The sequence below is a fragment of the Penicillium arizonense genome (genome assembly GCF_001773325.1).
Source record: "Penicillium arizonense strain CBS 141311 chromosome Unknown PENARI_contig003, whole genome shotgun sequence".
Lineage (NCBI taxonomy): Eukaryota > Fungi > Ascomycota > Eurotiomycetes > Eurotiales > Aspergillaceae > Penicillium > Penicillium arizonense.
Window position 1 is genome coordinate 237,946 of NW_019173280.1, and position 11,890 is coordinate 249,835.

At 50.7% G+C, this 11,890-nt stretch overlaps 4 protein-coding genes across 4 annotated transcripts; 1 reads left to right on the forward strand and 3 right to left on the reverse strand.

Moving 5' to 3' along the window:
- Positions 1 to 127: 127 nt before the first annotated feature.
- On the reverse strand, positions 128 to 2,027 carry PENARI_c003G07433 (nucleobase cation symporter-1 family protein; the record flags this gene model as incomplete). The annotated part of the gene is made up of 5 exons (XM_022628520.1): positions 128 to 652; positions 724 to 1,451; positions 1,508 to 1,757; positions 1,805 to 1,875; positions 1,928 to 2,027. 5 exons carry the CDS (start codon positions 2,025 to 2,027, stop codon positions 128 to 130), a joined length of 1,674 nt encoding a protein of 557 aa, XP_022491468.1.
- Positions 2,028 to 4,002: 1,975 nt separating this feature from the next.
- PENARI_c003G11076 (MICOS complex subunit MIC10) lies at positions 4,003 to 4,642 on the reverse strand (the record flags this gene model as incomplete). The annotated part of the gene is made up of 4 exons (XM_022628766.1): positions 4,003 to 4,052; positions 4,083 to 4,172; positions 4,288 to 4,438; positions 4,568 to 4,642. 4 exons carry the CDS (start codon positions 4,640 to 4,642, stop codon positions 4,003 to 4,005), a joined length of 366 nt encoding a protein of 121 aa, XP_022491523.1.
- A 254-nt stretch (positions 4,643 to 4,896) lies between these two features.
- On the forward strand, positions 4,897 to 9,401 carry PENARI_c003G05820 (ribosome biogenesis protein URB2; the record flags this gene model as incomplete). Its single annotated transcript, XM_022628403.1, has 2 exons — positions 4,897 to 4,914; positions 4,968 to 9,401. The coding sequence occupies 2 exons, from the start codon at positions 4,897 to 4,899 to the stop codon at positions 9,399 to 9,401; spliced, it is 4,452 nt and encodes a 1,483-aa protein (XP_022491997.1).
- A 376-nt stretch (positions 9,402 to 9,777) lies between these two features.
- On the reverse strand, positions 9,778 to 11,572 carry PENARI_c003G09239 (copper fist DNA-binding domain-containing protein; the record flags this gene model as incomplete). Its single annotated transcript, XM_022628647.1, has 3 exons — positions 9,778 to 11,270; positions 11,321 to 11,481; positions 11,538 to 11,572. The coding sequence occupies 3 exons, from the start codon at positions 11,570 to 11,572 to the stop codon at positions 9,778 to 9,780; spliced, it is 1,689 nt and encodes a 562-aa protein (XP_022491816.1).
- Positions 11,573 to 11,890: the final 318 nt, after the last annotated feature.

An 11,890-nucleotide genomic window follows, 5' to 3' on the forward strand; every position in this document is an offset into this window, starting at 1 on the left:
ATCATATTCCAATCCCAGAAGAGAAGGGGTCATTAATATACACAAATCGAGCTCACGGTAAAACCGGAGTAAACGAAGTAAAAGATAAATAGAAGCTAAAAGCCCGCCAAAGATAAAGCAAAACCGATCAACCCTTCAAAGAAGAAGCCCTAACCTTCTGATCCCCCTTCAAGTCCCCATCCCTCTCACCACCCATCCCCATGCCCTCCAAATCCTCGAGATCCCGTCCATAATCAACATAAAGCCCCGCAACCTCATCGACATCAACCTCATTCCAAGTGTCACTAGTTTCAGCCACAGGCCAAAACCAAGTAAGAGCAACATAAACAATCCCAGAAACGATAACGCCCGAGAAATAATTCACGTTATAGATATACTGCGCGCCAACAGGTACATTCCGTCCCACGGCACCAGCAAAGCCAACAATATTGACCATGATGCCGCTCAGGTAGGCTGCGTACGCGCGCCAGCTGAAACCGTAGCTGTAGTAGTAGGCATCGGAGGTGCGGGCGCTGTACAGGGCTTTGATGTTTAGGTAGCCTTTGCGGACGATGTAGTAGTCGGTGATCATTACGCCTGCGATTGCGGAGAGGAAGAGAGAGTAGGCTGATAGGTAGGTTGTAAAGTTGTTGGAGGTTGAGACTAAGTTCCACTGTTTTTTTTTTTTTTTTTTTGTTAGATTTGATGTAAAAGGAGATGGGATGGAGATGGGGGGAGACTAACTGGACACATGGCCAGGCCGACAGCAGCACAGATATAACTTCCCCGACGGATATTCAAGTACCGAGGCAGGAGAGCAGTCAGATCCGTTCCAGCGGAGACAGAGTTAGCCGAGATATTCGTTCCTAGCTGAGCGAGGGCGAATCCAGTAGCGATGATGAAGATACCGAAGCGCTGACCGGAACTCGCGCCGTCGAGGAATTTGCCAAGGAGATCGAGTGGGTTCCAGGTATACCCATCATTAAAGATAACAGAAGAAGAAGAAGAGACGATAATTCCGATGAAAGATGTCACGCCAAAACCAATGGGGATAGTGAAAAGCTGAGACCAGAGCGCATCCTTGGGTGTTCGAGCAAAACGCGAGAAATCAGGATCGTTCATGATCAGCGCGGCGAAGTTACCGATGCATGACATTATTCCTTTAACCATTACCCAGCGGAACTCAGTGCCGTGGACGGTGTTGGGCTGGTGGATGATCGGGCCGAGGCCGTTGGCCCGGGAGATTGCCCATGCAAAGAAGGCGATTGCCGCGATGGGGGAGTAGATCGCCTTGACGGTGAAGAGGTGGCGGACTTTATGGACTGGGAACCATAGGGCTGGGAGGGAGAGCAGCCAGAAGAGGAAGAAACTGAGGAAGTTCTTTGTGTCGACGCCTGCGCTGGCTGAGAGGCCGTTGTGGAGGTTTCGGTAGCTGGGCCAGATTGCTTCGATCATTAAGGTGACGCATTGGCCTGGTGACGGGGTTAGATGGGGGATTTATTTGCAAACCAAGTTTGGGGATACATACCTCCGATATAACTTTGTACTCCGTACCAGATGATTGCCATGACCACGCGGTTCAGGACGGGCCAGAAAGAACCCCAGATTCCGAATGAGGCGCGGGCAGTGACTGGGAATGAAATGTGATAGACGGCACCGATGCGACCTGTTAGACAGACAAATGCTGCCGCCACGAGGTATCCGACCCAGACGCAGATCCAGGACTGCCACCAGGAGAGACCGTCGACGATCATAGAGGAAGAAATCATCCATGTGTTCTGGTTTGGTTAGGTGTCGTTCGATTCTGGGCTGTTCAGGTACTGACGATGTTCAATGAATCCGCAATCCAGAAAGCGATATAGTTCAGCCACGTCCATTGGCGGCGCTCCGGGTCCACTGGGGAAAGTCAGTCACTACCTTGGTACAATCTGGGGTGAGTTATAGGTACCTGGCCGGAGATCACTGTTGGTCAACATTAACTGAGCATTGCTCAAGCCAGGTTCGTTTTCGACCTCAAGCTTCTTGAGGATCCATTTTAACTTGGACATGGTGAAGTATAGGAAGGGGTGTAGTATAGATGGAATGGGAAGTGAACCAAGGGGACAGGAACACCTTTATGATGTTTTCTATCCCACATTTCGTTCGCACCCCTGTTCCGAGTAACCATGATAAGAAAGTCCATGGGATGATCTTCCATGTGTGTTCCCCAGTATGTACAGTGGCGGCTTAGAGGGATCGTGCCCCTATGACCGAACGGCTCGAGTCACGGCTTATCTATGGGCGTCGGAGAGTGGGGCTATTTGTCCCGATTAGCTGGTGTGATTGGCCACTTCCTCTATCTAATCTGGAGAAAAGCTGGAGATAGACAATTGTCAAGTCAAGTTGACTCGATCAGATCGAGTAATTCCGTACACGTGAGAGTTGACGCCTTAGGCTTATCATTATATTCAGCCTGAGGCTATAGCGGAGGCCTGAGGCACCCTATATACTTGATGGACAGATCCTAGACTACGAACATGTAACGATATTATCTAGGTTTATATGACATGCCAAAGAGATCAATAAAACGGTCAAATAGATATCTGAAAAGAGACTGAAAATGACATGTAGAACGACTTCAGTATCTGCAACCTTAAACCGCTAACGTCTACATTACTGCATATCAGCTGACACACCCGTTTCATCTCCACACCTGTTCATCTCCGCCCGTTCTACTCCCTACTTTTGAGGTATCCCCGACAGCAAATAACGATGGGGACCGAGAAGAGCGAAAGCACGGCATCAGCCAAGTCAGCCAATCGGCATCGTCTTCGTCTTCCCAGCGGAGCGACTCGTCAAAGACGGACTGACCAGAGCAACCATTCCTGGCGACAAAATGCAGGCTTCTGCACCCAACAATGTGTACTCGGGCTAAACAGAGAAGGGTTTTCCTAAATGAGGATAGTCCAAGCGTCCACATCCACTGCAAGGGACAAAATTCCAAACACCCTATCGACGCAGAGTGTATGATCTCACTAAAAGCACAATTGGACGACAACATCGACCGATGTATACCGTTTAGAAGATGCGGGTCATACGGAGCCACGTTCAAACCCACGGGCCCTCCATGCGGCTTTACAGTCGTCGGAAAAGGAACCACAACAGGATTATAGAAAGAAGTCTCCCTCGAAGCCTACAAAGTCTTAAGAAAAAGCCCGAGGCTCCACTGTACCAGTATCCTTCGCAAGTATTAGACTTGGCCATGATCTACTTCCTTCATGGTGCTAGTTCGATATCTCATATGCTTGCTATGGGCTGGGCAGGTGAAAGCACAGCATCTATGGAGCTGGACCCGGGGCTTCTCAAGAAAATGACCAACCCTGATTCGGAGATTCAAGTATTTGGGGCTAACCACTACCTTAGACATGAGAATTCCCTTTAAAACAAGATGCTTAGACGACCTTTGATTATTGACTTCCATCGCTCTGTTTTGAAAGCTTGGTCTATGAAGCGATCACGAGCTAAGAAGAGATCAAGGCGTCCGCAAAGTCTGGGGATGTCAAGCGTCTACGCATATAAGAGATACCGTGTGCATTTTGTCTTCCATTAGCGGTTGCATCATATGACGAATTACGATACCAACCCTACGTCTTTGCATATTTGCAAGTAAGGAATCCATAATTGGAGACTATCCCGGATGACATTGCTGAATGCTTCACTACATCACTTGCGCGTGAGACATTCATTACCCATTATTACATATCTACTTCCTTTCTAGTCACTCAATACAATGGAGTCCGTGTTGGAGTTACGCAAAGGAAATATATTGAAGGTGAAGGCTTTTGCCAGGATGAACACGTCTCCAATTCGATCGATCATGTTTCATCTAATTCAGGAGCACAATAAATCAAATGAACACCTCGCAGGATACCGACGGCGCGCTTAGTGGATGCCGTTATAGCAGTTCTTCTCTAGGCTGAACAACCATCCGCCAATGGTCTCGCCTTTTCTGTACAATATATCGTACACGATGGGGTCTCATCTTTACCGGCGAAGAGCATCTCTGATAGGAGAGTCACCACGGCGGAAGGAGGCTGGATACCAGTTAGTTCAGGTGTACTCACACGAGTGATGACGGAAATCGGAGGAAAGCTCGGCGGAAAGCAGATAGCCGGCCATGGGCGAGCTTGCAAGCTCCATGGTGCGGAAATAGACTAGCTAGAGCCTGCTCAAGCTCTAGATAGTATATCTCACAGCATGCAGTAGCACCCGCTTTAACCAAGAGCTTCCCAAGGGTTGAACACTCAATGAACATCAATATAAACATACCATCAGCCTCTTCCCAAGCACGACCGGCACCAAAGCCGAGACCAATCCATGCGGGCCAAGCTCTGCGCTTGAACAGGAGAACGGAGAAGACGACACCGAAAGACAGACCGAGGGAGGACTTGATGATCACGGAGGAGATGGCGCGGTCCCACTAAACATTCCACGCAGATTAGCTAACGACTCCCGGTTTATGCTTCCAAAGAGATCAATTGTCGCAGATATTGTGCAGAGTATCATCTGTAACGATTTCGTCCATTCGGAACCCCAAGCTAGCTCGTACCTTCTCGTTAAGCAGAGCCTCGCTGACGGGCTTGGTGGCCCGCGCGATGGTGCCGGGCTGGTTGGAATCGGCCATTGCGATAAATCTGGCAAAAGAGTCAGCAGAAACTCAATCGGGCGAATGTCCGAAGACTAACGAACCACTTGCAATGATGTGGAATTGAAGAGGTGAATAAAGACGTTAGTGCAAGGAGTTGGGAGTTTGAACGGAGCGAGTCGCTCGGGCAAAGGCGGTCGGGGCAATCCGCGGTTTTTCTTTTTGGGTATCTTTTTTTTCTTCCTCGACAAATAAACCACCACTCACTCGATTATTTATTGCTTTTTTTCGCGATGCCGTTGCTTGCGGAGGTAAGTCTTTGTGAATATGTGTTTGTATCTCCAGTCTAATGTCTTGGGTTCAGCGTCCGCGCTCATCGCAAGAGGCGCTCCTCCGCCTCGAAAAAGGCACTGCCTCTCCGACTACCCAACTCCACGAAGCGGCGCAGATTCTCGGGTTAGATTTGACGCTGTGTGAAAGTCATCCGGAAGTTCACCGAGATGTTCGAATTCAAACAAACGCAACCCCGAAGGAAGAATGGGTTCTACGATGGTTGTTGAAGAGACTGAGAAGTGGGAAGAACTACAGAGTGGACGCAGCTTCGTTCCTGCTACTACGACAATTGATCGACTTGATCTCGCCAAAGAACCTCGCTGCTATTTTAAAGGACCAGAAACTTTTGTCGATTCTATTCGAGACGATTGCAGATTTGGAGGCCGATATTTTCGCCGGCCTAGGGAATGGGATTGCGGCCCTGAGTTCGGACTCCGACTCCAGTCAAACACCGGCTGGTTCCCCGACCCACGACGATCACCGGGGGAGTCAAGGGAAAAAGAGAAAGAGAATGACAACCGAGAATGGAGACGCGATGGACGTGGACGGGGACGAACATCGGCAGAACCCCGCAGCATGCTTCCTCACCTTCATTCGCGCTTTGGATTGTCTGTATGGGATCGTAACACTTACACGCCGCACACTGAGCACTGATGGAGTGGCAAACTCGCATCTGAAGCTTGCGCTGAGGGGCGAGCCAGAGGCAGTTGCTATGCTGCTGGGTCGATCATTCCGAGTGGCTGCTGTCGCTGCCAAGCAGTTTTCGCATGCGGGGAAGACGACCGATCTTCAGCACTTGCTGTACGTGTTTCCCGCGGCAGTGGAGCTGTGGGAATCGCGGTCTTACCGTCAAGATGACACGGACAACAAATCCAGCAATGAATTCTTTGCGAGACACTGCTTTGCTCATGCTCTCAGGCTCCAAATCTGCCTGCGGTCCGCCAAGCTTGATACTGATGAGTGCGCTCATCTTCTTCACGCTATCGAGCGTATTATTGCCTTGCATGTTTTGCTCCCGGCACGTGCAGCATTCTTTGAACGTGGAGGCTCTGGTATCGACTATTCCAAGGATGAGCCGGACTGGAGTCCAGTCAAGCCGGTTACCGATACTTTCAAACCGATCATTCGCGAATTTCCCGTAGCGAAAGAAGACAAATCCACAAGTGAACCCTGCGGCAACCCCTGGCGATCAGTTGAGCTTCTTCCGGAACTGTTCGACAATGCCGTCCGTGCTGTCCCCCGTGATGTGTTCCGACGACAGACACACGAAGCTCCTTGGCTTGAGACTTTGTTCGTTGCTGTTGCAGAGCTGGCCTTCTCTACCGCGAAGGAAGAGGACTTCGCTACATTTGACTCCAAATTCGTTGCGGTGTTAGAGCAGCTTCTCCAAGTAGCTCTCGATCGGAACGTCGGCCTATCTCTACACACCATTCTTGCGCATGCCAACTACACTGGTCTCTATGAAGAAGGTCTCAAAAAGGTCCAGTGGAATGTGACAGCTTTGTTCATCAGCTTGGGTGTTGATGTTTTCCTACCCAACTCCGGTTTACGCGATTCTCGCAAGCTTCTCGATGCATTGCTCGCCAAGATTCAATTGCAATGGCGTGAAAATGGCACCGGGAAACCCCAGGTTTACAACACCATCAAGACTAATGTCGTGCTTCCACTTCTGCGAGGGTTCGCCGCGGCAAGAGATCTGCCAAATTTTATGGAAGTGTGGCACAATCAACTTGTTGCCGTGGAAGAGGCTCGCCAGGACAACAGTAATCTGAGTTTATTCTCAGTCTGGGAAGACGATGATTTGTCTGACGCTTACGCTGAGCTAATGCGAACTTCTCTCACCGAGTCGCACGTCGCTGCTCAGATGCGTACCGCCGCTAGCGAGACTAAGGCCGATAATGGAAAGATTGCGGAGACTCCTCAGTCCTATGCTAAGTTCGTTATTGTCGAGGCAAGCTTCCGGGGTCGTGTTTCACCATTCCCAGAATCGGACAAGATCTTGACATCCCTCCTTGAGACTGTGACATCGACTTTGTCCTCGAAGCAAGCTCTTCACTGGCGATGGCGTTTGTGGCGGTTGGTTCGGAACCTTTTTGACAACACTCTGCAGTCAGCCAACCATGTTCTGGCAAAGTCCGTGATGGAACTGCTGCAAGTCGCTGCAAAGGTCGTTCATCGCAACCACAAAGACCTGGCCAAAAAGCCTCTCGCTTCGCTCGAGTCTTGGGAAGCTTACCGGTTTGTTCTGGATGCGATCAAGGCACACGCCAATGAGGAGCAGCGAAACTCGTTTACCACGGCCACAAAGGATGTCACAGATCTTATCATCTCCATCTCTCCTGATGATGCCAAAAAGTCGATGAAGGCGCCCTGGAATGGTCAGACTGATACAGTGGAATCCCAAACCACTCTCGGCCTCGCTTACTTCCTGGCCCTCGTCAGAGTTCCAGAAGTCTGGAGCCATATCGCTTCTGAAGAGCGATCGCGTCTATTCCGACACATTCTGTCTCTGGCCGCTGCTCAGTACCGTTCTTCTTCGTTGCCTCTCGAGGCTATTTCCGAAGAAGCAAGATTCCTCCAAGCATGGGCGAGCGTGGTTTGCCACGAATATCTGCTCAACGCCCCTCTGATTGTATCTGATCTCTCCCTTCTCTTGAATGAGAGTATCGAACAAGACTCATCTAACCGCCGAATCCTGGTCGAGAGTTTGCAAAGAATCCCGGCCGCACTGATCACCCGTGGGCTGCGGACCACAATCCTGAACAAACTGCATGATGTTGTGCTTCAGCAGGACAGCTCTCCCGACGTTATGGTTGGCATTCTCACTATGATGGCCAAACTGGCAGCTATGCCCAAATGTGATGCCACACTGACCAGCGATTGGGAGCCAATCTGGACCGCAGCTCGTGCAGTCTCACTGGAGGGCACAGACACCGATCTTCAGATCATGAAAGCATTCCGAAGCCTGTACCGCGCTATTCTGGCCAAACTCTTGGTCCTGTCTGAGAATGATCGGAACAAGCTTTTCAAGAAGCTCTTCGCCAGAGTATCAAAGCAAACCTCGAAAATGAGGCAGGTCGATCGCGACTCCATGGCCTGCTTCCTCTTGCGGTTGTCTCTGTCTGAACTTTGGGTCCACCGCAAGAAATTGCAGACAGCCTTCTCGGAGACGGAATTGGCTGCACTTCGTCAACGGGTGTTTGACCTGGTGTTGGCTGACATGAAATACGTCAAAGACCAGTGCAGGAAGCAGAAGCTGGAAGAGACCATCACTCTCATCAAAACCATTGATGCACTGGAAGACTTCGAGGATCTAGCTACCAACAACATTGAGGTCGAGAAGTTCTTGTCCAAGATCGAAAACTACATGGAAATGTCCATTGATTCAGGGCCGTCCCGTTTGATTCGACGCCGCCTTCTCGCCAGCAAAGGACCTGAGAAGAACATCGCTCAACCAGTCCTTCAATGCGCCGAGACTCTAACCCTCCAGTCTCTCTACGCCGAGGACCAGCAGCTTTTCATCCGAGTCACAACCGAACGGTTCCGCTCTATGCCCATGGAGAAAATCGCCCAGGCAATCTGCGAAGTAAGAGGACTTGGCTTGATTGGTCAGGACGCAGGATACAGACTCCTAGTGATCTATCTCGCCATAGCCTCGATCCCTCCCGTAGAGGATAAAGAGAGCGCCACAGCCAGAGAACTATCCCTCCTCTGCACAGCCCTCGCCGAAGCCATCCCACAGAGCACAAGCATCGACCAATTTTGTTTCGCATCCGAATGCCTGGACCTCCTCCTCCGCACCCACACCCGCAGTCTATCACAATGCAACATCGACGCCATCCTCGCCGCCATCGCCAGCGCCTCCTCCAAGATCGGACCCCAGATCTCCTCTGAATACTCCCCAACAATCTACACCCGCCTCTGCCGACTGATGGGCGTTGTCCTAAGCCTCCAACGCCTAAAGATCGGCGGCCGCTTCCACCTCGTCGTAAACGCCATGCAACGCCTCCTAGGCTGCCTCTTCGCACGCTCCCGCAAGCGCGGCCGCTCAGCTCGCTCCCAAACAACCCTCTCGCAGCCCTTCTGGCTCGCTCCCCTGGAAGCCTCGCACGCAACATACTATACGCGACTCCTCACCTCGCTCTGCGACCCAACGGTGTCGTCCGTGTTACGTCCGCAGCCAGGTGCATCCCGCGAAGCCCTCACGGACCAAACGAAGAAAGCAAAGCGCATTGCCGGGCAGTACCTGCAGTACGTCATCATGGAGTATGCGCAGTGTTCTTTGCGGGGATCGTTGTCGCCGGAAGTTAAGGCTGCCATTATGCCTGGACTGTATTCTGCTTTGGATGTTATGTCGCGGGAGTCTATGCGGGCTCTTAATGCTGCGCTGGATGTCTCTGGTCGGGCTGTGTTCAAGTCGCTTTATGATGACTATGTTAAGTTCGGCAAGTGGAATAAGGCTTGATTTTTTTGGTTGGGAACACTGTCTTTTATGTATACTATTCTATATTTTGTTTAAGAATTATGATATCCCCAATGCATTGATGATCATACAGAATTGGTGCTAGAGATGTAGTGTAGATATCCGTATTAAGATAGGGGATAGAGGGCCATTAGCGCCCAACTAGGTTCAATTGCCTACTCTGTCTGATTGGTGTGTTGGAAGGAAAGAAACCAAGAACAAAATTGTCAGAGTGGGGAAATGACCCGATAATTCCATTCAAACAAGCAATCAAATAGTAGCCGTCTAGGGTAAAATCTAGATAGGGTATCAAGGGAAATCATAAATCATACGGGGTCAAAGTAGGTTAGAGCGGAAAAGAGAAGGGAGAAGAGAACATCTAGATCATCGAAGTCTCCATGGTGCGCGGGCTCAAGCATGGCACAGTCAGATTGTCCAGCACGGGGATTCGTGAAGTCGGAGTAGCAGAACTTGTATGTGGAACATGAGGAGGACCTTGCTGTTGCTCTGATTTTTCCGGGAACGGGTCTTCGGGAATCGGCGTATCCAGAGAGAAGCCGTTGTGGCCGCTATGTGTAAGACAGCCCACGCAACTGCAGTCACTTCCACATTGACAGCTCCCTGTCACGTCGGAGCAAGCGCTTGGTAATCCGACTGGGTATTCCAGAGTGTAGTACTCCGAAGGGTGCATCAATTGATGATTTAAGCTGGGATCAGCCAGAGGGGAGGAGTAGCCGCTGGGCATGGCAGAGTTAGGATCTGAATATCCATCGAACGGGTTGTGCTGGAACGCATGGTCTATGGACGGGGTGCCCTGCATGTAATAGTTGAATGGAACTGGAGGTGTAGACCCCTGGAATGGCGAGGATTGATAAGGGTTGATGGATTCTGGGGTTTTGTCGTCGCCGTTGAAGGTAATCATGGCACCCATCTCTTGAACGTGCTTTCGTGTTGTAGTGTTGAATGGGTGAGCAGCACAACCCAGACACTGACAGTCCTCTCCACAGCGGCAGTCGTGACAAGGGTCATCACTTGCTGCTGCTTGCATGGGGTAAGGTGAATGAGAGTGGTTGAGCATGTAGGGACCCATGGGTGGTTGCGAGATTCCCAAACCGTTCATTGGGTTGTTGTATCCCATCGACGGCTGTGTGGCCACATTGAGTGGGTATCCACCGTTCGAATTTGACGGCTGAGTGTTTGGCGGAGGCATTGCGTTCTGCGAGAACCCATTTTGGAAGATTGGTGCTTGGGAAGGTGGTTGACTCATGGCGGACATGTAGTTCCCATGAGTAGACATCGTCTGGTTCCCCCATGAGGTCATTTCTGGCATGCTGAACGGCATGTACATTTGAATTTGACTATCCCAAGTAGCAGGTTGCTGGGATTGGTGCTTTTCCACATTTGAGTGCTGAGGTTCGGTGGCGGAAGGGCGGGACCCGCAGCAAGACCCTCCATTCTGAGCCGGAGCCGCAGCTGGGGCTGGGGCTGGTGCTGTGGCTGTAGTAGGCGCCTGGGGCTTTGTCGAACAACAGCTAGACACTGGAGGGGACTGTGATGCTTCCCTCGAAGACTCTTTGGGTGATATCGCCGTGTGGTTTTGCGTGGCAGAAGGTCTGTATGAATCTAGCCCAGATTGGGAGAAGTTTGGGAAGTGGTTTGGCGTTCCATCCTCAATCTTGAGATTGTCTGGCATATTTTCCAATGCCCTTGCAATATTTTCAGGTGCTGCTTGCATGGTACTTTGTCTTCTTCCAGACTTTTGAACCTTGCCCGGGGCCGGAGAAGATGTGGAAGCCAGGGTAGGTGGGGACTGAGTTGATTCATTGCCTTCCATAGGAACTTTATACAATGGCCGGCATAGACAGGATGAGCCTGGTGCGGTTAGTACAAGGAGACAAAGGGTATGTAACAAAGATGTCTACCTTTAGGTATCCGGACCATCACGGCATATGTCTTCTGGCAACTACAAGTTCCTTTTGGATGGGGACATTTTGCTAGAGGTCGCCCAGCTTTGGGGACCTTCATCATGAGTCTATCAAAGTGTTGGCATTTCGACGATCGGTGACCTCGAATGCATGGTTCGCTGGTATGACACTTTAGCCTAGCTCTATTCACAATCGAGACGGGATATATTCTTACCAGGACCACTTGGCGCCTTCTTCATCGAGAGGCATACTTGCGACAAGATGTTGGGACCAGGATATTGACCAACGTTGTCAGACGAAGTGATTCGTAATGTCGCAAACGCAGTGGGCAGGCTTAGCGCGTAATCGATACCCCGCGCATGCGATCGCCGTTCTCACCAAAACTGTCAGACCCGCACTTTGCGACGAAATTAAGCCATGTGTCAAAGTGTATGTCAAAATTCTCGAGGGAAGGTCGTATGAGGGAAAAGGTGGAGTCGAGAGCGGAGTGGATATGAGCGTTGCGGAAAAGACCAGGGATACACCATGCGATATCAGAGACAAGACCGAGCAGAGGTAACGAGTCCT